General features: G+C 36.7%; 1 protein-coding gene across 5 annotated transcripts in view; it reads left to right on the forward strand.

The window, feature by feature from the left end:
• Grik1 (glutamate ionotropic receptor kainate type subunit 1) overlaps positions 1-24,255 on the forward strand; it is a 394,986-nt gene that overhangs the window by 328,877 nt on the left and 41,854 nt on the right. For 3 of the 5 annotated variants that reach the window (XM_004842256.4, XM_021256142.2, XM_021256141.2), the window contains exons 8-11: positions 10,151-10,258; positions 19,018-19,131; positions 20,820-21,023; positions 21,573-21,796. In XM_004842256.4, coding sequence (XP_004842313.2) covers positions 10,151-10,258; positions 19,018-19,131; positions 20,820-21,023; positions 21,573-21,796 — 650 coding nt within the window. The remainder of the gene's footprint in view (positions 1-10,150; positions 10,259-19,017; positions 19,132-20,819; positions 21,024-21,572; positions 21,797-24,255) is intronic. The other 2 variants (XM_087213299.1, XM_087213291.1) reach the window with 1 other exon arrangement.

Here is a 24,255-nt window from a genome sequence, read left to right on the forward strand (position 1 = left end):
AGTTCTGGAGGTCAGAAGTCTGACAGAAGTCTCATGGAGCCAAAATCAAGGTGTTGGCAAGACTGATTCCTTCTGGAGGTTCTAAGGAAAAATCAATCCCTTTGCTGTTCCCAGCTTTTGGAGACATACTGTGGTCCTTGCTTTGTAGACCATTTCCTCTGTCTTTGAATGCAGTATCTTTCAATCTTTCTGGTCTCTGCTTCTGTCATCATTATGTCTGAACCTTACATCTATCTAAATCCTCTTGGCTCCATCTTATAAGGACATTTGTTATTACCCTGGGCCCACCCAAATAATCCAGGATGATCTTCCCATTTTAAGATTTTGAACTTGATCACATCTGCCAGTCCTTTTTGCCACATTCTACTTTACAGGGATTATTAGTATATGGACTTTAAAAGGAGAATGATGTTATTTATCCTACCACCAAGCTATAAGAAACTAAATTTGAGAAATGCATCAGCATAGTATTCCTGCAGTATCTGTGCATTTTCATGATTTTATCTGTCTTTTAAGTATTCACTATCTGGTAGGTTTCCAGGACCACCAGAAAATTACCCTCCTTCCCACCTATAAATCTGGATTCCTCTGAACAACAGAACAAATAAATGAATGAGTTTCCTGAGATGATTGCCTGGACCTTCATTCTATATTTGAACACTTGTTCCTTGTTGGTAGGTTTGCTATTCTCAATTAAATGAGATTTCTTCCCAATTATGATGATCCTACTCTATTTGTCAGGGTTCTCCAGAGAAACAATAGCAATGGGAGACTATATATTTATGGGTACAGAAACAGTTGTTGGAGTGATGTTGCCTTAACTTCAATCCTATGCCAATGAGTCATTCAAAGGAGAAATAAATATCTAGCTCCATCTTTCCTTTAGGCTCTGAGACTGTCATTCTTGATTAAGGCTCAGTTCTAGACTGTAGCTTAGAGCAAATCCTTCAGACAAACATGAGGGCAAAGCAGAAGCCACATGTTTGTGATGGGAATCTATTAATAGTCTTTTTGAACAGATTACATACAAAGTAAATGACAAACTTTCATGTCTTCCTTTTAAGAGCAGATTAAATACTCCAAGACCCATTGCCATCTTAAACCTAAGAAACAAGTCTAGTTTTAGATTAATGTAGGAATTGGCAGAAAAGGATTCACAAAACTTAAAATATATACTGTATTGGGCCGGGGATTTAGCTCAGTGGTTCCACTACCTGGCTCGCAAGCACAAGGTCCTGAGTTCAATCCCGAGTACCAAAAAAAAAATACATATTGTATTAATAAACCCATAGAATCTTTGCAAAATTCCAACAGTTATTTGCTTTTATTCAGATTCATTGTGTACACATATTTTGCTTCAAGGCAAAATTCAGTTTCCTTATATCTTGTATACTATTCACACTCATGCTTTTGTATTTGCTCTGCTTTTTCATAATATGGAAGATATTTCTTCACCTTGTAAACGAAAGTGTAGCTCATTACTTTATTAACATGAGCACGTATAATATAACTCCTTGGAAGCACATAGTGTTTTGAAAGCTACAGCTTATCTATAACACATAAAATTATATAAATAAATCTTTAGACATCTACCTATATATGATAACCAACATATCACCATTATTTCTTATTGAGAAATTATCCACATTTCCAAAGATTATCCATCAGTTAACTTGAAAAAATAACAGCTCAAGATCTTAAACTTACCAAGAAATCTAGAAATTATGTTTAAACTGATATTATCACAAAGAAAAATTGCTGTTGATATAAAACTTTGTCAGAATTCTAACTCAATATAATTACATGCATTACATCATTTTACATATTCTTCATTTTAAATGTCATGTGGCAATGCTAGCTTATCTAGCCAGAAAAACAGTATAAGAAGGTTAAGAAACTACTCTCTTTGTCAGGAAATAAAAGTTAAAAAAATATGCTTTAAACATAATTCATAGCATGAAGTTAAGGGAAAGAAATGTAATGTTTTTAAAGCTTATATTTAAAAAATTAAATATGGTCAAAATGCTTTTTATTTTCATGAGCTTGGGTTTTTAAGTGAAAATGTTTCTGATATAGCAATTTCTGTGATTGTTTTTCAAGTAAAATGCATAGTGTAGTAAAACTCTAGCTTATCCATATCATAGGAATCCTAAGAATGTTGATATAAACAACTAAATACATAAGCAATAGAGGCAGAGATGCTTTAATTTGAGAAATTTACTATTTTACTTATCAATACCTTCTGGAAGTAAGAATATATGTCTTCATCACGTAATAAAGGGAAAAGGCTTCTTCCATTCCCATGCATTAGCACAGTCACTGAAGGTCCCAGCTATATCTCTACAATGATAACCTCTTGGAAGTGAAAAAAAAAATCATGGAACCCAAGAATTCAGAAGGCCAGAATCCTAAGGGTAGTTTCACTTTCCAGTAACCCTGAGACTCAGATAGAAGAAAAGGCTCACAAACCAGATTTTCAGTCTTTCCTGCCCTACAAAGAATTAAGTGACCTTCATTTACCTGATAAGATCACCACAGCCTGAGAACAAAATGCCAAGTTCCTAATCATTGCTGCTGCTGCCACCACCGGAGAACAACTCATTAGCCATGCAGATCAGATTGAAAGACATGCAGAGGGATCTCCTGACCATGTTTCTGAGACTGACCTGTCAGTCAAATATCCACTAGCCTGTGTCCCAAAGCAGGAATTTATGACATACAAAGTGCTCTCTTGTCTTGGCAGTGAAGGTTGCCTGTGATCTGGGGGACATGGGTTCATACACCCAGTTGTGGAGGAAAAATGACTGAAGCCATGAATTAAGCAGGATGGTTTACAGCTGACACTCCTGGCCAAAAATCAGGATCAAAACACATAATCGAAAGAAAACAGGAGAGGAAGGCTCGGAAGGGAAAGAAAGGGAAGGAAAGAAAAAAGTTAAAAAGTAAAGGAAACCACAGAGATGGAGAATCAGACCAAGTAAATTCTATTACTCCTTAGAATTTGACCCAGAATTGGGAAAAAAAAATATGTTTCTAAATTTAGGGGACGCACAAAGTTGGCTCTGGTGGGTGACTGTGTTTAGGCACCTTGGCAGGACAATCTCTAAAACAGTCACAGTACAATTATAAAGCAGTTATGTGTGTGACTCTACTACCAGTGCGAAGAAGGCGAGGGTAACAGACATATTTAACTGAGGGAACCAGCATGAGGAGAAAGTTCCTTCCAAAACATTCAGTGAACAGTGGTTCAAAAGGCCACCAAAAAAGACAAAACTGGCTAATGTCCCATAGGGCAGTGAAATGATAACTTTTCCAGTTGTCTTTGTATTAGAAATCATTTAAGTCTAGGTCAGATACATAGCTTGAAAATTACCATGTGATTTCACAAAATCAAAAATCTATACAATGGTAAACTGAAAAGTTACATTTCCCTGGAGAATCAAGTCATCTTTGAGTGAGTCTGTTGTACAATGGCTTATGTTATTTTTTTTCTTTATTTTCACATTCTGATAAGTTTTATTGATACATATAATAGTCATTTTTAATAGATTTGTGTCTCTGTCTAACAAGAGAAACTTGATCTAACAAGGGAAGCTAATTTTTCAGTTTGGCATAAGACTTCTAGTCAGAGTACACTTACAAGATAGTTTATTTTCTAATATACAATTAAAGAAAGCATAGTTTCTAATTTATAAATAAAGAAATGTGAGAAATTATTGTTCTTAAAAGCTCATGTCTGCTGGAAGAGAACATTCATTGCTATTCTCAAATAAGTCACTGTTTTTCTTAAGAAAAAGTGTATTTATTATGCTAAATGAGAACAGTTGTTTTGGAGAAACTTTTAGGAAAGTAGAATTTAAATTCCTTTACATATGAATAAGTGCAATCATTTTAACCAATTGACGTTAAAAATTGTCCACTATAAGATTCTAAAGTTAGATGCTAGACATTTCCTACCACAATACTAAAACATATTCTTATTTGAACAATAAATATCATCTTGAGAAAGAATATATAAATAAGACAGAATGATAAATGAAACCATATTTATTCTTTCTGGATTCCTATACTTCCTAGATTAGAAAGTATGGCCAACAAGAGAAAAGAGAAAAAATCCTCTCCATTATTAAGCAGTTGTATTCAAGGGATCTAACATTTTTAAAATTAAAACTATTTTCTAAAGTACAGACAATTGTGTAAGTATTGTTTTCAGTTAAGTATACTATAATTGTGCCCTCTCCAAATGCTTCTACATAAGACAAATTGTAATTATGAGTAATATAATTATGCATCATTATCTAAATTGTTTGTGCCTTAACCTTGCCCTAAAAAATGGTTTCCTTACAGATTTATCATTTCCAGAAACTAATCATCATATATTTACCCTAATCAATAGTGGAGTTGATGATTAATAAATGCTTAATGACAATTAGTTAGGAAAAATTTTTTTAAAACATGGAAATGGAACTTATCTAAGGATGGGTACCAGGAAGATGTGGACACTTGAGGCAGTAAGAGAAACTTGAATTTGAAGCTGAAAAGATACAGTTCAGTAAAGACCCAGTCAGGGAGTCTTTGTAGATATGTGAGGCAGTGAAGGAAGGATTGTCAGAGTATGAAAGAGGAACTTTTTTGCACTTGGATGAACAGGAAGGAAAGCAAGAAGTGAAAATTACTCTGGACCACTCATTGGAATGCTAAGTTCAAGAATAAAACCAACACAATGGAATCCAAACAAAGGGACACAGTACATACACTTTGTGGAAATGAAATTGGATTTCTAAACTAGGTTTTAATGACACTGGTATGAGCTACAAGCTACATCAAGAGATAAATACTACCAATTTCTGTACATTTTCAGAGAGCTCCATAAATTCTAGACAATGTACCAAACTGATTCACAACATGACTTTCATAAAAACAAAAAAAAACTTGCCTTTAGGAAAAAACCTGTCTAAAATTCTTGTAGAACTTAGTAACACATCTACCTCCTTCTAAACACATCAGAAAGACAGTTAGAACTGCACCCTGTTTAAAAGTATGAACAAAAGACCTGAAAACGGATGTAACCCAAACCCCTAACACAGTAGCGATTTTCAGTGAACCAAAGCCTTAGACAAATTTTTCTCAGGTCTGAGGCATTTGCTTTAACCTCAATCCAGCATTTTATTTTGTAGCTCTCATTTATCCCATCATTCCACAAAGTTAGCTTTTGGCTTACAAAATAAGGGGGAATCTGAGTACAAAAAGTAAATTGAGCTGTGATGAGGGGGAACAAAAGAGGATACAATACCAGAGATACCTAACCACATTTGTGATTGTGCTTGGCCTATGCCAGAGACTTGATTACTCTGCCTTAGCCGGTGTAGCAACAAGCATTACTCCTGAGCATAAAAACACCCCATCTCCTTTTTAAAGCTAGTGAGAGTGTTTGATGTTATAGTCTCTTGGCAATAAACTCTGGAGACCAAGTCTTAGGAAGAATTGAAGAATCAATTCCATTTATATGCTACAGAATTGAACAACTCTCATCCAGCTTCTCCATTCAGACTGCTCAGATGAGAAAGTTGGAGCGTTTTCCTACCTACATCTCACTTCCTGACCTTAAATCTGACTTATTTTCTGGCATTATCAAGTGATAAATTGTACTTTCTACTTCGGTTGTGGACTATCCATTCTATCTAGATGCTAAGCAGAAAATGTATGGGTTAAACATGTTGGCTCCGAATGTTTAGGTGGATTTCTCAGCATACTCTTCATGAAACTCTGTCCATCATGCTGTAGAACTATTTCCATAAACATTTGTATGCAAATTAGTGGGACAGGGAGATGAAGAATTGTGCTGTCTTTTGTTCATATGTAGAACAGATGTTCTTGAGTCATATGTAGTAAGATATGATTTTTGTGAATTTTGTTCTATGAGAGAACTACATGTTAAGTAACCCATTGCTTATGACCTCGGCCTTCTCCAAGTTACCCTCCTTAATTCTATCTGCTGAAATGATCTCCCGCTGGGCATGACACTGCTGTGTGTAAAACACTCCAGTAATTCCCAAATGTCTACAGCCCAATGTCCGGGCATGAATCATCACACCTTTATGAAACGTGCCTCCCTGCCCTCCCAAACTCATTTCCCATCATTCTTTACCTTGCATTAATGAGCCATCCAAAGTTGTAATTTATTCTTTATTTTGTACTTTTACCTGGGCTGTGAATCTTTACTTGGCCAATTCTCATCCTTTGTGATATAAGGCACTCTTTTGCTGGCTCCTTTTCTCCCTATAGTTAGGATAAGTGGTTTTTTGCCATACCTCTCTTTCTTCAATACTCTATGTAAATTTTTTTCCTTGCATGTATGGTGTCTGTAATTACAGATTAATGTGCTTGTTCCTATTGGCCTGTAAAGTGCTAGATGCTATATTTCCAGCACAGTCTCTATAACACAGAAAAGATGTTCAAATGTTTTCCAAATGAATTAATACTGGAAGAAATGAAGGAACAACAAAACAACAACAGAAAAGGAAGTGAATTCTTTTCTCCCCAGATGCATAACATTATGTTTTACATGAAAACCTGAGGATAGAAACTATATAATCCAGCTTGCAGATCACAGCTGCTCAATAGATAACTGTGAAATACATCAAATTCCTCTATGGTGCCAGGTATGATAGCCCATAACTGTTGTTCCAGCACTCGGGAGGCTGAGGCAGGAGAAATGCCATGAGTTCAATGTCAGCCTGAGCTACATAGTGAGACCCTGTCTCAAACAAAAAAAAAAAAATAAGCAAAGGACCAACCTAGACAACGTGGCAAGATCCTTTCTCAAAAAATAAAAAATAAAAAAAAATAAAATAAAAATTCCTCTATGGTATCTCCTCTACATTTGTAGGATTCTACTCTTATCCAAAAACCTAATAGAACTTAATAGAATACTCTTCTGTGTCCTAAAGTAGGGCAAAATGACTTGATCAAGACCACATAATTTGAAAGTGGCTTAAAGACTAAATTTCTTGACTCCCAAGCAAGGATATTTTACTGTTTTTAGATGAGATTTTGAAGTGAGGTATTGTAGGTTAAAAGAAAGAAAGAATTGAAGGAAGACAGAAAAGTAAAATTTGCTAACTAGTAAAATTTTGTGTTGAAACAAATTAGAATAAGAAAAAAGTAAACTGCTTAAGTCCTAGGTCATTTTGTTGGATACTAGAATAGGAAGAAAAGGTCTAAAGAAGCAGAGGAAGTAGAAGGGGTAGGGGAAAGGAAAGTAGGGAAAAGAAAAAAATATGAGAAAAGAAAAAAATGGAAACAAAGTCTTTGTAAATAGGGAAGGGTGGAGGAGTGAAGGGAAGGCAAGGGAATGGGGAAAAAATAAGAATGAAGATACATCATGTCAAGGTACAAGATCCCAATGATGAATGTAATTGTATTGTATACCTAAAATGTACCAATATACTTAATGAAAAAAATAAAAATTAAAAAAAAAGAATACCATTTAGTAAGAAAATCTGGCCTTGCTATTAAAGTTCTAAACCACTTGGGGATACAAAGAATTCCAAATTGAAAAATATGATATTTACTACTAATAAGTACACAAACCACAAGGGCAATCATAAGGCAGCACTGGTCGGAGTGATACATGTCGGGCATGCTGTGCTGGAAGTGATGAACACACACAGGCTGGAGAGAGCAGGCTGCTCCAGTGAGAACCATGCATGGGGAGAAGTGGTGGAAAATCTGGTGAGGTGAGTTAGGAAAATGTTTTTCTTTGTTTTGTTTGGTACCGGGGATCGAACTTGGGTCCTTGTGCTTGCGCAGCAGGCAGCCGAAACCACTGAGCTAAATCCCCAGCCCAGGAAAATGTTTTTAAAAGCCCTCAAAGAAGCACAGCAAGAGGATGTATAAATATATACAAAGAAATTCATTCTGAGAAATTGGCTTGTGTTATCATAGAGGCTGAGAAGTCCCAGGATCTGCTGTGTGCAAACTGAAGACCCAGCAAGGCTGATGGTGTAGTTCTAGTTCAAGTCTGAAACCCTGAGAACCAGGAGCCCAATGCTGTAAATCCCAGTGTGAGGGCAGGAGATTGATGTTCCAGCTCTGACAGTCAAGCAGGGCCTGATTCTCCCTGGTTCTGCAGTTTTGTTCTATTCATGTCTGCCGTGGACTAAATGATACAAGTCCGCTTGTATTGAAAAGAAAAATATGTTTTATTCAGTCTACCAATTTACATGCTATTGCCTTCCTCAAATATTCTCACAGATACAGACAAAAAATATGTTTAATTAGGTATCTCAGCCATCGAGTGCACATAAAATTAATCATCACAACCTCCAAGGTTAAGTCAAGGTTAGACTAATTGGTAGGTGTCATGAAACCATTGTATATTTTATGGGCTGAGGAAGATCTCATGAATGTGGAAATTATACTTTGGTACAATTAACCGGATAGGATGATGAAATACAATAGAAACTAGTAAAGAACAGATATATGAGTCCTGACCTACAAATAATAAAGTCCAAACTCTAGATTCATGAAAGTGGAGAAAGAAAGTAATAGATGGTTGTAAAAATAATAATTGTTAAAATTTAATATAATTTGAATGTGTTCATAGTTGTGTTAGCACCATTTAGTCTTTACAAAAACTCTGCATGGATCAAAGCCTGGGATAACCCCATTTCAGGTTAAATAACTTGCTTGAAGTCACACTTAGAGATTCAAACACAGTCTTGCAGAAAACTCATGTTCTTTCCACTGCATTACTCTGCTTCTCGCTCAAATGGGTAATTACACTCAAAAGGCACAGGTAATGTAAACAACTACAAGTAGGTACAGTATAGTTCTTCAGGGCCTTCACATTTTATACATGTCTGGTGAATTTGGTGAAATTAGAGGGAGGAAAACAGTAAGTGTATGCAAAGATCTGAGTTCTCTGTATCTCCATTTAGAAGTGAAATTCATAAACCAAGTTAACAAAAATCACCAAAGATTTGAAATTCAATCATCCTAAGGGTCATACTTTTTATTTAATGAAAGCAACAAAAATGTAAAACGTGAGTTCTGTGAAGACTAGAGAACCATGAGTCTTATTTCCTAAAATGATGTAGTAGGCAGAATACTACCTCTCCCAAAACCTATTCATATTCTAATCACTGAGATTTATAAATGTTTATGGCAAAAAGGACTTTGTATTTATGCGTATATCATCTGTATTACTCCTACGGGCTCTAAATACCCATATGAAATGAAACATTCCTTGAAAAGAGGGAGATTTCCAACAAACACAAGAGGAGGATACAATAAGATCACAATGGCAGAAGATGCAGTGGTGTAGCCATGAAACAGCTGGCAGTCATCAGAAGCCAGAAGAGATGAAGAGAAGAGTGTCCCATAGAGCCTCCAGAAAGATCATGGCTCTGTTGACACTTGGATTGGCCCCAGAATTATGGGAAGATAAATTTATCTTGGTTTAAGCACAAAGTATATGAAAATTTGCTACCTCAACCATAAGAAACTGCGATGCCCAAATGGCAGTTGACGGCCTAAATTGTACACACACTAACAATTCCATAATATACCACTGGTCTACAAGGCGATTGAAATATATGTTAAATGCCGGAATTAAAAAAAAAAACTTATTGCAATAAAAGATACATTGCCAAGAATGATAGTATAAGTGTGCTTGAAGGGGGAGTGTTTTGAGGAGAATTAATGGCCATGAGATTTTTACTGTAATTTTTTAATTTAAACATTCACTGTATGTTTTGATCACACCTCGTATATTTTAACAGAAAATGAGAAAAGAGGGTACCTTAGAGGGGATTTGGATTGACCTCGGAAAACAGAATAGCGTAATCTCCTGGACTTTGTTTACGCCATGTGCAGAGTGCTTTACGGTAATTCGCTTCATCCTGCCCATTAAGGTTGCAGCTATAACAGGTCTGACTGCTCTTAAGATATTAGGACTGGCAAAATAAATGAGTGCTAATAAAGTGGTGACTTGTTCTGCTTTCAAGTCACTGAACCAGTGCAGTGGTTTATAGCAGCATTGTGAAGCTGAATAATTGGATACTGTGATCAATTTGAGGTATTTCAGTTTCCATGGTTTTAAGAGTCTGCTAAGCGCTAAGCAGTAACACAGACCCTTCCTTCACAGGCTCGATGGGATGGCTTGACTGGGCGCATCACCTTTAATAAGACTGATGGCCTGAGGAAAGATTTTGATCTGGACATCATTAGTCTTAAAGAAGAAGGAACTGAAAAGGTAACTTCCTTGATAATAAATGCATTAATTAATTAATTAATTAAAGGAGAGTGCTCAATCTGGACGAGGTAACATATTCCTATAATTCCAGTACTGAGAGACTGAGGTAGAAGGATGGTAAGTTTGAGCCCAGCTGGGTCCTGGGTCCAAATCCCAGTACTGCAAAAATCAAATAATAAAAAATAAGAGCACTGCTTAGACATTTTACTTAATCATACAGACAAGATGGGGAACAATAAAGTTGTTCTCTAGGTATGTTCATTTACTTTCAGTGTTCTAGATCATTCTACCTCACCTGCAGATAGAGGTTGATGTGCTAGATTCTTAAATCACATGTGCTAATAGTAATGTTAGCTAACATTTATCAGTGCTTGCTTTATGTTGGAAGTGTGCATTCATTATTGCCTATATGATCTTATGTGGATACCATCAGGCCGATTTCTCAGAATTCTCAAGGAATCTAGACATGGAAATTCAGAGTTGTCAATGGTCTATCTAGAGAATGGCATCCAAAGGTTAATTCACTCTATTTTGAGAATGGTGACAGAGGGATGGAATAAAGTAGGATAAAAGTGGCTTACTGCAGCAAATTAACTCTCCGTCCTTAATTTTAGGCTGAATGCTAAGAATATTAAACTAATTTTAATGTTGGATTCTCACTCTAGGATTATTTTAGTTGTGAGTCTCATTCTCAAAGTTTAAATTTTTACTGTCGTTACTATTTAGAGTAACACAAATGTAAATGAAAAACAATAAGGTAATCTCACCTATAATGGAGGGTGAGGCAAAAGTATTGCAAGTTCCAGGCCTACCCTGGGCAGCACAGCAAAGCTCAGTCTAAAAAAAAAAAAGAATTTAGCTTCTTAGTAGGTTATACTAACTTCAGTATTCATACCACAAATTGAAATTAACACATATCATTTTAAGTCTTACCTTTAGAACCTTAAAGAACAAATGATTTTAAAATCCTCTGAACAATTATCTGAACAAAATAAATTCTAGAATAATTTTTCTTAGTATTAAACAAGACGGAATTCTTAATATAAAAAGTGACTTTGGAACCAATCAATTCCTTCCTTAATTTATAGTAGTGGGTTGATTTTTTTAAAGTGAAATAAGGCTTTCATTTCAGTTTTATGGCTTTTGTTAAGTGGGACAGTTTTCTTTTTTCTTTTTTCTTTTTTTTTAAGATCCTAACTACCCTTTCCCTCCAAATAGCATTAATTGAAACAAAGATTAATTAGGCTGAGTGCAATAGAAGGCTATCACTTGTGTTGAAATATTTGAGGAAAATAATTAGCTTGCACCTTTGAGAGTACGTACAGTTTTTTCATTTCAAAGATGTTGCTCTCTCTCCTCCCTTTCTTCCTGCTCCCCTCCACCCACTCCCCCTCTCTAGCTTCTTCTTTACTCTGACCCAAACCTTTAGTATTTTAACAAAGAACAAGGCATCCACCTGGTCTCCAAATGACTGTGGAATTTGGGCTGGAGGGAGCAAAAGAAAAGAATACTTATTATGGTCTAAAAGCCTATAATTTATTTTTAAAGAAAATGTCTGCTTCTCTAGGCATGCTCTCTTCTCCCGTTCTCCTTTCTTCTTAATGTACAGCGCTGAAGGGGGGAAGAAAAGCTCTTAAGGAAACCTCTTTTAGGCTCAGATAGGAGATAAAATAGATGGAGCTATTGTTATAATTTTCACAGCTATTTGTACTCTCCAATATTATGTACATTCTATGGGTGTTTTTCCATCAAAAGCAAAATCAAATTAGCTGAAAGTGTTTTCTGTGTATTTCTTATCTCTTCATTGTTTTCAATAACTTCTCTTTCTTCAGGTGACTTGGGCTCCATTCCTAAGAATGTTGATCAGGTCTTAAGGCAATGGGGGAAGCCAACACATCTTTCTCTGGAGCAAAGAGGATGTGCTCAGTCTTTTTCTGCCAGCCTCTCTCAGGAGCCACAGGGAGAATTATTAGAAAAAATTCATTTCTGACTTGCACTCATGTTTCTACTTCCTGCAAACCCATAGTTAAAGAAGAATTCATCTTGTGTGGTGCTTCATCTAGCTTAGAAATAATGTGTGTGTGCGTGTGCGTGTGTGCGTGTGTTGTTGTGGCTCTTCTGCTGTGTGTGTGAACTGACCCACTGATTTTACTTCCTAATACTTTCAGCAGCTCTTCTTAAACATGAAGATCTTTTAATGGTGCCGTACAGCTGTATACACTCAAAAGTTCTTTAGTTCTTTTCTTTTGTTTCTTTTCTTTTTTTTTTTTTTTTTTGGTGTGTGAAAGGAAAAGCAAAATTTTGAGTCTTACCGCCAAGTCATTTCTGTCTGACTCACATTCCATGTCATCTCTTTACTGCGTCAATTGTTAGGCTTTATATTAAATCAAGATGAAAAATTCAAAACATCAGGTGGAGAATGTAATCCTTAGCATTCATACATGGTGTATTTTGGGGGTTCTATGGTCCATTTTAATTAACCGATATTTTTATTTTTCTCTCTAAAAACCCAGTCTGCTGGTAAAGTGTCTAAGCCCTCATTTCTGTAGAGTGTGGAAAGTTTTGGATAACCCTGTCAGGACACCTGTGTGTGGGGTGGGGAATATCCATGAAAAAGCCTCCACACTTCAGTCTTCCAGACCAGTGACTCTCCAAATGCAGCTCAGAGTTGCTATTCTATATAAAGGGAGACCACAGTTGCTTAAATGTTTTCTCAACGTTATCTGTTAATTCAAAACAGATGTGTGATGGATTCAATAATGATGGATTCAATAATAACAGATTAAATATTTTCCCCTAGATTGTTTTTATTTCTCCCAGGTAGGATCAGTCACTGTTAGAACTGAAAACAGGTAACTGCAACAGAAGCAGACACGTGCCTATTTATCGCCCTCTCAAATATTTTCCCCAAAGGGCATGAAAACAAGTACAGATTTGACCTATCAGATAGAGAGTTTAAGGCCACAGAAGACTAAGATATCTCGAATGTCACCATCACAAAATATGAGCCCTTTTCAAAAAATGCCCCTTGCTTAGGAGCTGTCTTTGTTTTCTGAAGTATCTTTGTCAGATCATATTATATTACAATTTATTTTACAACTACAGTTTCCAGAAGACAAAAACATTAGGAACTTTGGAAGAAAAATGAGATTATCTTGTAAATTATAACACCCACTATTTTGTAGTTTATTGCACAGTGTCATGTTGCCAATGAATGTGCATAGATTTATGCAAACAAATGTTAGACATTAAAACATTCAGATTGGGAAAATGTCTCAGAGATTGGCAAACATTACATTGTCTTTCATTTTTTCTCCTCTCTCTCCCTCTCCCTCTTCCTCCCTTCTGTGTCTCTCTTCTCTCCCCTCCCCTGGTAAAAAGTCTTTCGATTGATAGATGGTCCTTAAGTTACTTTAGGTTGTTCAACTTGAAGAGTTTGTCAGGTTCACTTTCATCTTATCCACTGAGTCACAAAATGTGTAAACAGTTTCTTCCTATAGCCAAAAGGCTTGTCTCCCTTTTGGCAGTACTCAGTTGATTCAGTAGATGAGCTCTTTTTTAAATTGTAAAAAACACAAGTTTAATAACCTTATTTTACTCTTCAATGAACCATGCTACTGAAGGCACACAGAAGGTAGGCTAGTTTTCTCACTCTAGTAAATAGATGACCCTAACTGGAACCCAGAAAGCAGTTTATCATACTAGTCCAGCTTGTGACTCCAGGGAGTTTATGTAATGTTGGATTAATTCAAACAAATAATGTAGAGAAGGGACTCCAAGCACTGAAATTTTACACAAGGAAGGAGGAATATTCTCCATTTGCCATTAAACTGCAGTATTCATACCAACATTCCAGGATGTAACTTCTTGGCCTTGATTGTTTATGATCCTATGCTGCTTCCTTCCTGACATCCTATCATTGCCCACACTGTAAGGTGTCTAAGCCCATGTGTGGTGTTTTGCATATGACTGGTCACCAACAAGTCATAGTAACCTAGGTTCTAGCATAGTGTGTTGATCAGCTTTCTCTTGGCTGGGACACATATTTAAAGGAGAAGTTTAGTTTGGGTCATGATTTCAGGGGATTTAGTCCAAGGTCAGCTGACACCAAGGTAAAAGGTCATGGCCAAAGGGTGTGCCAAAGCAAAGCTTCTTAGTTCATAGTCACCAGGGGAATAGTACCAGAAAGGAAGGGGCCAGGTACCAGATATAGTATCCAAGGTCATGCCTACATGACCCAGCTAGACATACCCAAAATTGTGCTTTACTAATACCCTGGGCAGCTCCCAAGCCAATCAAGTTGATAGTTAAGCTTACTGGTTACACACAAGGACCTGTTTAGACCTGACAAACATGTTGCACTTTCCCAAGGAGACACCATCTTAAAAGAGAAGAATTTATCCCCCATTATATTTGAATTCCAAAATCTCTTCTCAACTGTGTTCTTTATTTTAAAGAAACAGAATAGTTCACCTAAAATTCTTTCCAAAAGAGAGGTATGACAATCTTTATAAACCCCACACTAAAATATGCATTATGAAGCCTCAGGATACAGAAAATGTATACACATTTATTTTTGTTTCCCAGAAATATTTGATTATTTCAGCAATTTTGGATTTTGTGTTCATATGCATGCCTGTTTATGTTTGGAAAATGGATCCTTCTGACTCTAAATGCTTTTTGTGCTATCACATTTTTAAGTTTGCTAAATGTCCTCTAGGCATTCATTCTCAAATCCACACTCAGTTATCTGGAATGACCAATGGCTTCTCCATCCTGCCAGCTAATGCAGAGTAAAAGTTGCGGGCCAGACAAGTTAGCCTGTGAGGGTTCCTCCCACAAACAGCTGATCCACCTCCACTACTTTACATTGGTAAACTACTGCTGTCTGTTTTCTCTATACAGTTTGAAAATTAATATTTTGCTTCCTGAAGGCACTGCCTCCAAGTTCCTAGAATAAAACTCAAATGCCAGTGTCTGGGCATCTGGTGAACCCTGCTCCTCTCTGCAGGACACATACAAAAGGGATCTGGCTGATTTAGAGAGAGAGGAGAAGGATGTTCATTTGATGACAACCTGTTCATTTATTTCAATTAGTAGGGAAAGCCAGTTGGCTACTTAAATTTGAAAGACACACACACGCGCGCACACACACACACACATTTTTTCCTTTTTGATTAAAATGTTGAAAAACAGAAAGCTAAAGTCATTCAAATTGCATATATGTACTGTTCACTTCTCAGAAATAGCTTGACCTATACTGTATTGTGACATTCTTTTCATTTACATTTAAATGTTCTGTTATACTGATAGTAGGGGGAAAATTGCCTCTTTTTTCTCATTTTGTGGAGGAAAGTTTTCACCTTTGGGACTCTGGGATTTAGTTGATTGAAAAGGCAGCATCAATGACATGTTAACTTCTGTGCTTTTACTGGCGATAGTAAAAGAAATAAAAGCCAGATGTCAAGCTGTGGCATATATTTATCTACAATTTCAAGTTTTATTTTAGAAAAGAATGATATTGCAAGACCAATTCAACACTGCCATTTTCAAATGAAAACTATCTCAAAAGTAGTTTCTTTAAACACACACAAGCACGCATAACATTAATGAAGAAGAGTTAAAGAGAACACGTTCTATTACTTGAACAAAGTGACTGAAAATTATGTTCTTCAATTTTCAATGCTTACTTAATTAAAAATTAAGTTACATTCTCCTTAGGGCCTAAGTCAAGTTTTAATTAGAATTACATCCAGAGTCCAATTTACACAGTCTTCATCAAGTTAAAGTTGATGGTTCACAACCTAAAGCATAGCTTTGGATAGAAAGAAAAGCTAATAGACAAATATATTTAGTCTGAGTTAAATTTTTTAGAAGCAAGATCCTCTGCCTCAAAAAAGTGGAAAAGGGGATGAAGGTAGAGAAGAGAGAGCAAAATATATTGTCCTATTTCTTGGGTTTAAGACTAGTCAAAAAACTGAAGATTCTGCAATTGGCAGAGAGATTATGCACATTCCAGAGGTGTTATATGAGACTCTGGATATGCTGAGTGGTTATTAAGGGCACTGACCTACCTTGCAATCCCACCTCTGCTACCCTCTTAGACAGTATCACGATACTTTAAAATACACACAAAACAACCCTCTGAAACTGACATTTATCTCAAACTGCATCTATTTCTCCAACCAACTAATCCTAATCAAAAATGAAAAAGTAAGGTTGAAATAGTTGATCCTAATGTGTGAAAATCCTAAAACTTCTTCAAAGCATTTGTATCCCTAAAAGGGATACTAAGCATGCAAAATTAATTTCCAGCTGCTAAATTTAGGCAGTAAAACAAATACTGAAGGGTTGAAACATTCTCACATGCAATATTTTGCTTAAGCATCAGAAAATCCCTGTTTTCTTCACTTTACTGGTGAGAAGATTGGGACACAAAAGGGTTCATTAAACTTATCCAAGTTCATGACGCTGATATGTCATGGAATTCTGTCTACAAAGCTCATTCTTTATCCAGCTAGTCAAATGTCTTTCCACTAGGGGAATACGTTTAGGGATCATGCGTTGATTCAGCCTACCCACAGAGTATTTTCAAGTGTTAATCTGGCTCTGCCCCTTTATTTTACAATTTCTCAATTAAAACACATTTACTAACAGTTCCAAATTCTTTTAGAATAAAGCAAGATGAAAGAAATTCCTTGAACAATTCTTTAGATGTCCATTACTATTGACACTCATTCAGCTCTTAACATATACTAACACTTTCACATAAATCCTCTCATCTGATCTTCTCAATATTTTTACAAAGAACATTCTGGTTAGAGAAGAAAAGCTCAGAAAATTTAGTCTCATGTCCAAGATCACAAAGCCTTATGCCTGGCTGTTTTTGCCTGGTTCTCAAGTATACTTGCATTCCATTTCACAAGACTGCCTATAAATGCCTGTAGGACACAAATGGCTCAATTTCCTAAGGTTCTTGGCCTAGGCTGCTCTCTACAAGCTAAACAAACCCATATACAGTTTGACTCCTCCTCAACCGAAGGTCTCAGGACAAGAAGTGTTTTGGATTGTGTATTTTTTGGAGGGGAGAGGATTTGGAATATTTGCATATACATAAGATACCTTATGAAGAAATCTAAATCTAAACACAAACTTGGTGTATGTTTCACTTACAACTTATGTCTTATTCATTTTCTTCATTGGTAGGACAAAATAGTCAACAATCACAACTTAACAAAGTAACGGTTTATTTTGGCTCACAGTTTTTAGAGGATTTAGTCCATTGTTGGTGGCTCCAAGGCAGGAAGGATATGGTGGAAAGGTCTGACAAAGGAAAGCTGCTTATATCACAGGAAGAATGGAGGAGCCAAGGAGAGAGATATAGCTTTCTGGGTTATGGCTCTGGTGACCCACTTCTTCCAACTATAGCATATTTAACTATGAACTCATCAGGGATGAGTATGGTGCCTGCATGATCCAATCACCTTTCAAAGCCCCTACTCTGAAGTCATGAGCTTCTGGGAGGACGTTCTAGATCTAAGCCATAACATAACATACACATAGCCTACAGTTAATCCTACACAATATCTAATACACCTGTGCTTTTATTCGACCTATCCCATGAGGCCAGATGTGCCCTTTTCCACTTGTAGCATCATATCAGTACTCAAAACGTTTTGGATTTTGGAGCATCTCAGATTTTGAGTTTTCAGATTAGGGCTGCTTCACCAATGTTTCTGTGAAGCTTCATAATCCAAGAGTAATAAGACCACTGGAGAAAATCATGTTATTATTTTTTAAAAGGGTAATGGGCTTTCCTGAATGCTAAGCACCATGATTAATTCTGTAATAGAAAGATCAGTAAGCGATAAAAGTGAGTATCGGGAAAAAAGAGTGAGTGTCCACATTTCAGGAGTCCATGCTCACGTAGACACAGAAGACAAGTGAACAAATAATAATAGCAGAAGGTTCTAGGTCAGATGACAACGATGTGAACAAAGTCCTTCTGGACTGCACAGAAGGTATCAATTTCTCAGCATTGGCTCTTCAGTGAAGATAGATTCAGAATTTGGTCAACGTGTAATCCACATTTTTCTCTCATTTATTTTCCCTTCTCAATGCTCAGTCACTCCACCATCTGCTCTGCTTCCTCCATCCCACACTTCATAAAGTTTAGAGAGAGAGGAAGGGGAAGGAAAGGAAAAGTAAAAGGAACTAAGATGTGCTATGTACAGGTACCAACTCCCATGATGAATAGAATCATGTACTGCAAGCATATACTAATAAAATAGAGGAAAAAGGGTAAAGGAACTGGTGTTCTGGGTTGGCAGTATAATGTTTGTATCAATAGAATGCAAACTCCACAAGGGCAGCAATTTTTATTATTATATTGCTCCATCCTCCAATGCATAGAGCAGTGTCTAGCACAAAAATAGATGTTCCACAAATACATATTGGAAGAAAACTCTGATAGCCATTTAAAATTATTAATTTTTCAATTTAAATAAAAATAATGAGCATGATAGTTTTAGTTTGTAACTAAAAATGTTCTCCCCCAAACCCTGCCTTGAATTTCTCCTATTGTGTCTACACACTCATTCTCTCATATTTCATTTTCCCACATTTAGAGGTGTGACGGCCTGGTATCCAGGACTGCAAGCTTTCCTGCCCTTTCCTGAACTATTAAAGAGAGGGGCCTCTCTTTAGTGTTATCATGGTCGCCAACAATCAGCAGCCTCTAATGTATGTGTTCTGTGTAGATTGGGATTTGGAACTCCAACAGTGGACTCAACATGACGGATGGCAACAAAGACAAGACCAACAATATCACCGATTCACTGGCCAACCGAACACTCATTGTCACCACCATTCTGGTAAGTTGTCTTCTAGAATTCGGAGCATTCAATGTAGACTCCTACTCTAGACCTGAAAGGATTTCTCAACTGTCTTTTTTATGTTGGTGATTCTGTCTGCATATGTCTATTCTTTAACTGAGTCACTACCCACATATTTTTGTACATTCCTGAATTACAGGCTTCCACCCTTTATCTGAAGATCCCTAGCCTCAGTGAACTCTCAGCTCTGCTCTCCCTCACTCTCCACCCTCACCCACCTGGTCTTTCTTGCTCTCTGACTGCTGGCTTTTAGGTCCAACCAAGAGGAGTCTAGCAAGAGACAAGGGAAATGGAGAGAGGCAAGAGAATTTCTTTCCCTGGATCCTCCCTACTGTCAACTAATGGTTTTTGTCAGAACCTCTGTCCTTCCACAGCCACAGCTCTTACCCTGTCTTCCAGCCTACATCCAGGGTCCAATTGCAGTGGGGTCTAGAAGAACACTTCCGCTTGTCCCAGCCTCAGTCCTGGAATGTCCTGGCTTCCTGATGCAACGAGTCTCTGAGTGTCAACATCCTGTCTCTAATCTCACCCTCCCTTCCCTTGGCTGCCTTTGTCTGTAATAGCTCCTTCGTTAACTGTTCTTCAAAAAACCCTGCTTCCTGTTGGAACCCTGATCCTATGTCACTCCAGCCACTGAGCACCTACCAGTTGTTTATTCTCATCCTGTTCCTTTCCTGAGAGTTGGACAGGAGCAGCCCTCTGTGAATGCCTCCCTTGCACCAATGCCTGCCTTGTTTTATTCAGTCCATATTAGAACTACTTATTTGTGAAATAGTTGTGAGACCTGTCATCTAGAGTAAAAAAATATTTTGTTCTTCTGATCACTACTTCCTCTGCCATCAACTTACAATAATATATTCTACTGTATTTGCATGATTGAACTATTAGTTCACTTGTTTATAAACCTAAACATATACAATATGTCAGCAGTATATATGGAGTATAATTTTATATAACAAAAATGAACTTTCATTTAGTCAAGTAAGAAATAATAAGATTATAGATGCATGGTTCAAAGGAAATGTTCAGTAGTCATTTCTTATAGGGCAGGGGATTTATCACAGCAACTTCTAAGCCAAAAGTTACCAGAGTTGAGATGGGAATGACATTTATATGGTCAGCCAAAACATATAAAAAGTAAGGGATAATAATATTGAGAAAAAGTGTATGAAGAAGGAAGAAAATATAAAATAGGAAGTTTGAAAAATGGGATGTATTTGGTGATTTCTATTTTTTTTCCCTGTGTAAGTAGATGGGGCTGTTAAGAGAAAAAGAGTGAGGGTTCATGCAAAGGAGCCCAGGTGTGGGCACAGCTGGAGGCCAAGCATCTGAGATTCCACTGCCCTGGGAGCCTTTCCATTTACTCAGATCCAAAATTTAAACATGACTGTGTTTCTATCACACCATTCACTCACAGCACCCCTCTCAGCAGTGCAAGAAAAATCTCCCATCCAAAGAAGCAGGAGGGAAAGAAAAAAATATATGAAATGTTCTATATTTGTAGAGGGCACAGGGAGGACAAGATTAGCAAAGGCGGGAAGGTAAGTGACTTCGCCATTCTCAGCTCTTAAAAACCATCCTCAGATATGTCCTGTTTTCAGGCTGCTGTTGAAACAATCCTTCCTTTCACATTAATGGAGTTTTCATGTTTGGTTTGTTTCATTTAGGAAGAGCCCTATGTGATGTACAGGAAATCGGATAAGCCCCTATATGGGAATGACAGATTTGAAGGATATTGCCTGGATCTGCTGAAAGAATTGTCAAACATCCTAGGTTTCCTTTATGATGTTAAACTAGTCCCTGATGGCAAATATGGTGCCCAGAATGACAAAGGAGAGTGGAATGGGATGGTTAAAGAACTCATAGATCACGTAAGCAAAAATACATTTTCTATGCCTGGGAACAAATGTACAATGAGAGGAGGTAAAAGAAAAAGTGATTGAATCAGTGTCAGAAGAAATGTTTTCAAGTTTGTTTACTTGGAAGATCAAGTAAGGATAAAAATTTATGAATCCATCCTTCATACCAAAGAATAGGCTTGAATGATTCTTAGATTAAAAATTCTAAGATTTTAGGCTCAGAGCAAAATCTCATCTTGTCAACTAGTATCATGACTAAGTTGCTCATTTCTTCTATTTTTCATATGTGTTTTATAAAGACATCCTTCTGCATTTTCCCTCCATTTTATTTCTGAATGATCATGTCTGTGAATTCATCCCTTTTCATTTCCCTTTGCTGATAAATGCTATTTCATAATTTACCTGTGGAAATAACCTGTTTTGTGTATTAAAGCCAGTCACCCTAGAAGCTTCTTGCATGAGAAGCATTTAGAGTTGAGAATAGGGACCACGTGTACCCAGAAAGAGTCTAGACATTCACAGAGAAGTGAGACAATTAAGCAGACAATTTCACTTTTCCAGAGGGCTGATCTGGCAGTGGCTCCTCTTACCATCACTTATGTTCGGGAGAAGGTCATTGACTTCTCCAAGCCCTTCATGACCTTGGGCATCAGCATTCTCTACCGGAAGCCCAATGGGACCAACCCGGGTGTCTTCTCCTTCCTCAACCCTCTGTCTCCAGACATTTGGATGTACGTGCTCTTAGCTTGCTTGGGAGTCAGTTGTGTTCTCTTTGTCATTGCAAGGTAAGTTTGAAAACTACTGAATTCACTACGATGGGTCTAGGTCAGTTTCAAACTTACCTGTTGGCTTTAGAGGTATACAAAAATACAATTAATGTACAGTTTTGCTCAGTGTTTTATTCTTTCTAGGTTACTGTGTAAAAGCCACTATGTAAATGAATGTCTTCCAGTTGTTCATATAGATACTTCTTAAAAGAGAGTAAGATGTAAGAGTAATGTTTTATATTATTTTAATTATATCAGTATTTCAACAACATAAAGTGGTTATTTATCCATTTCCTCTGAGTTATAGTACAACAAAAGCAATACATACTAATATATCTAAAATGTTTCAGCAAGAACAATAAAATGATGTTCAGATATTTGACTATTGAACTACTTAAGTAAACAAAAGAAAAAAAGTTACCTAGGAATTATTACCACTAATAAGAAACACCAGAATTAAAAGATTATGAAATCTGTAGAATAAAGAAAAATATTTTGAAAATTCTGTGAAATTTACTTTTTTAAATATTAAATAATAAGAAGATGCTGAAATACATGTAGAGTATGGCAGCATGAACTCTTTATGCTAATATTATGTTCATGGGTTTGTTTTATTTTTTGAGTTAGAATTCCATATTTAACCACTTTGCTCTATTCAAATCCTTAAATGACATTTATACCTTTCAGTAGAAAATATTTTCTAAATACATTTAATGCTGAGCTTTTTGTTTTTGTCTTTTACCTTTTATTGTTATATTTTTGCACTATAGATAATGATATTCATCTGGGGGAATTTTTACATACATATAACATATCTTTATCATTTTTAATCCCTGAATTTAAAATAGCTACTTTATCTCTCTGTTGGCTGAAATATTTGATATTTTTAGATAAACCACATTTAAAAAAAATTTTTTTTTATGTCACCTACTTGATTTCAATCTGTTTCACCTTTCAACAAAATTCAGTGAACTTTTTCCCTAATCCATTTTTGGTTTCCCTCCAGGAATTTCTAAGAGAAGTATTTCTTCATGCTCGCTCTTTGTCATTGTCCACTGTCCAGTTTTGATTAATGCCAGTTAACTCTTCCCCTGGCATAATTATAAAGAAAGCTTAGGAAAATAGCCCAGGCTGGAAAAGACTAAAAGATCAGTAGACCAACATATTCACGCTGAACAGACAGGGGACCTCACAGGTGGCTATTCATACATTCATTATGAAGTCAAAGTTTTGAAATTCTCTACCCTTTGTAAAATATACCATTACAAAATCCCAGATTGTTTACTTTTAAATAGTGATCAGAGCTCTCTTTCTGTATACCTCCCCTCAGAAAATATAAATATTGACAGTACATATGGTGATAGTATATTCTATACACTCTAAATTAGTGGTTCACAGCTGGGACATACTGTATCTCCTGAAGGACATCTGACAACATGTGAAAATATTTTCCGCAGTTATCATACCCTGGGGGGAGGAGTGCTATCCATATCAAATGAAGAGAATTCAGGGATGAAGTTAAACATCCGACAGTGTATGACGGTGCTTCTTCCCCCAACACACACAACCAAGGATTATCATGTGCAAAACATCAGCAGCCTTAAGGTTGCGAAACTATTCAAAAAAAAGAAAATATTGCTTTAGAAATCAAATTGTAAGAAGTCATTGACCTTTGGGGATGTGGATCCTAAGTGAGGTTAATGTAGCCTCCAATAGCTATTGAATAAATGACCACTCTTAGGGGAAGTTCTCTCTGAAGATGAATAAGCAATCTTGTTTTACTTGCTGCATTCTCTGTCCTGGGATCCACCCCTGTTGAATGAGGTGAGGACTGGCTGAGCAATGCAAGGAGCACAGGGCAACAGAAAAGTATGTTTCCATCCCCTAGCTCAGGCTCCATCTAGGCAGTGGTGCTGAGTCGATCAAGCTAGACAATGTTGATGAGCGAGTACATTACTTAGTATAGTAAAGTTGACCGAAGCTAATGGGCAAAAAATAAAACACGTCAGCAACATCCAAAAGTCCTCACAGACTCATAGGCTGGCCATATCCTTTAACATTTGACCCCATCTGGGTCTTAAATCAGCTTATTTTGGCATCAGAAACTACCAGGATGGTGTAACATTCAATAGTTTCCCCTGTTTATTTTGTCGGTTTCTTTAAAACCTCCTGGTGACCCAGACTTCTCTGTTTCTGATCTCATATGCTCTTTCTTTTCTGGGAGCAGTAATCTTCCCCCACTCCCCGCAATGCCATCCACTCAATATTCCTACTTGCTGACAGTATCATTTATAAACCGGCCCTTCCTTATTTAGCTCATTCTCCTTGACTGCCCCTTGCACTGCCTTTCTCTTATTCTTGAGTTTAGAGAAAGAAAGATGCCATGTATGAAAGCAAAATTGCAAACACCATGATGGTGAAACATAAAAAGAAGTATATAAAAATATAGAAAGTAATTCCTTGCAGTGCATAGGTGC

This window comes from Heterocephalus glaber, unplaced genomic scaffold, assembly GCF_053883595.1.
Source record: "Heterocephalus glaber isolate CG9 unplaced genomic scaffold, H.glaber_assembly_v1.0 deba00000122, whole genome shotgun sequence".
Classification (NCBI taxonomy): domain Eukaryota; kingdom Metazoa; phylum Chordata; class Mammalia; order Rodentia; family Bathyergidae; genus Heterocephalus; species Heterocephalus glaber.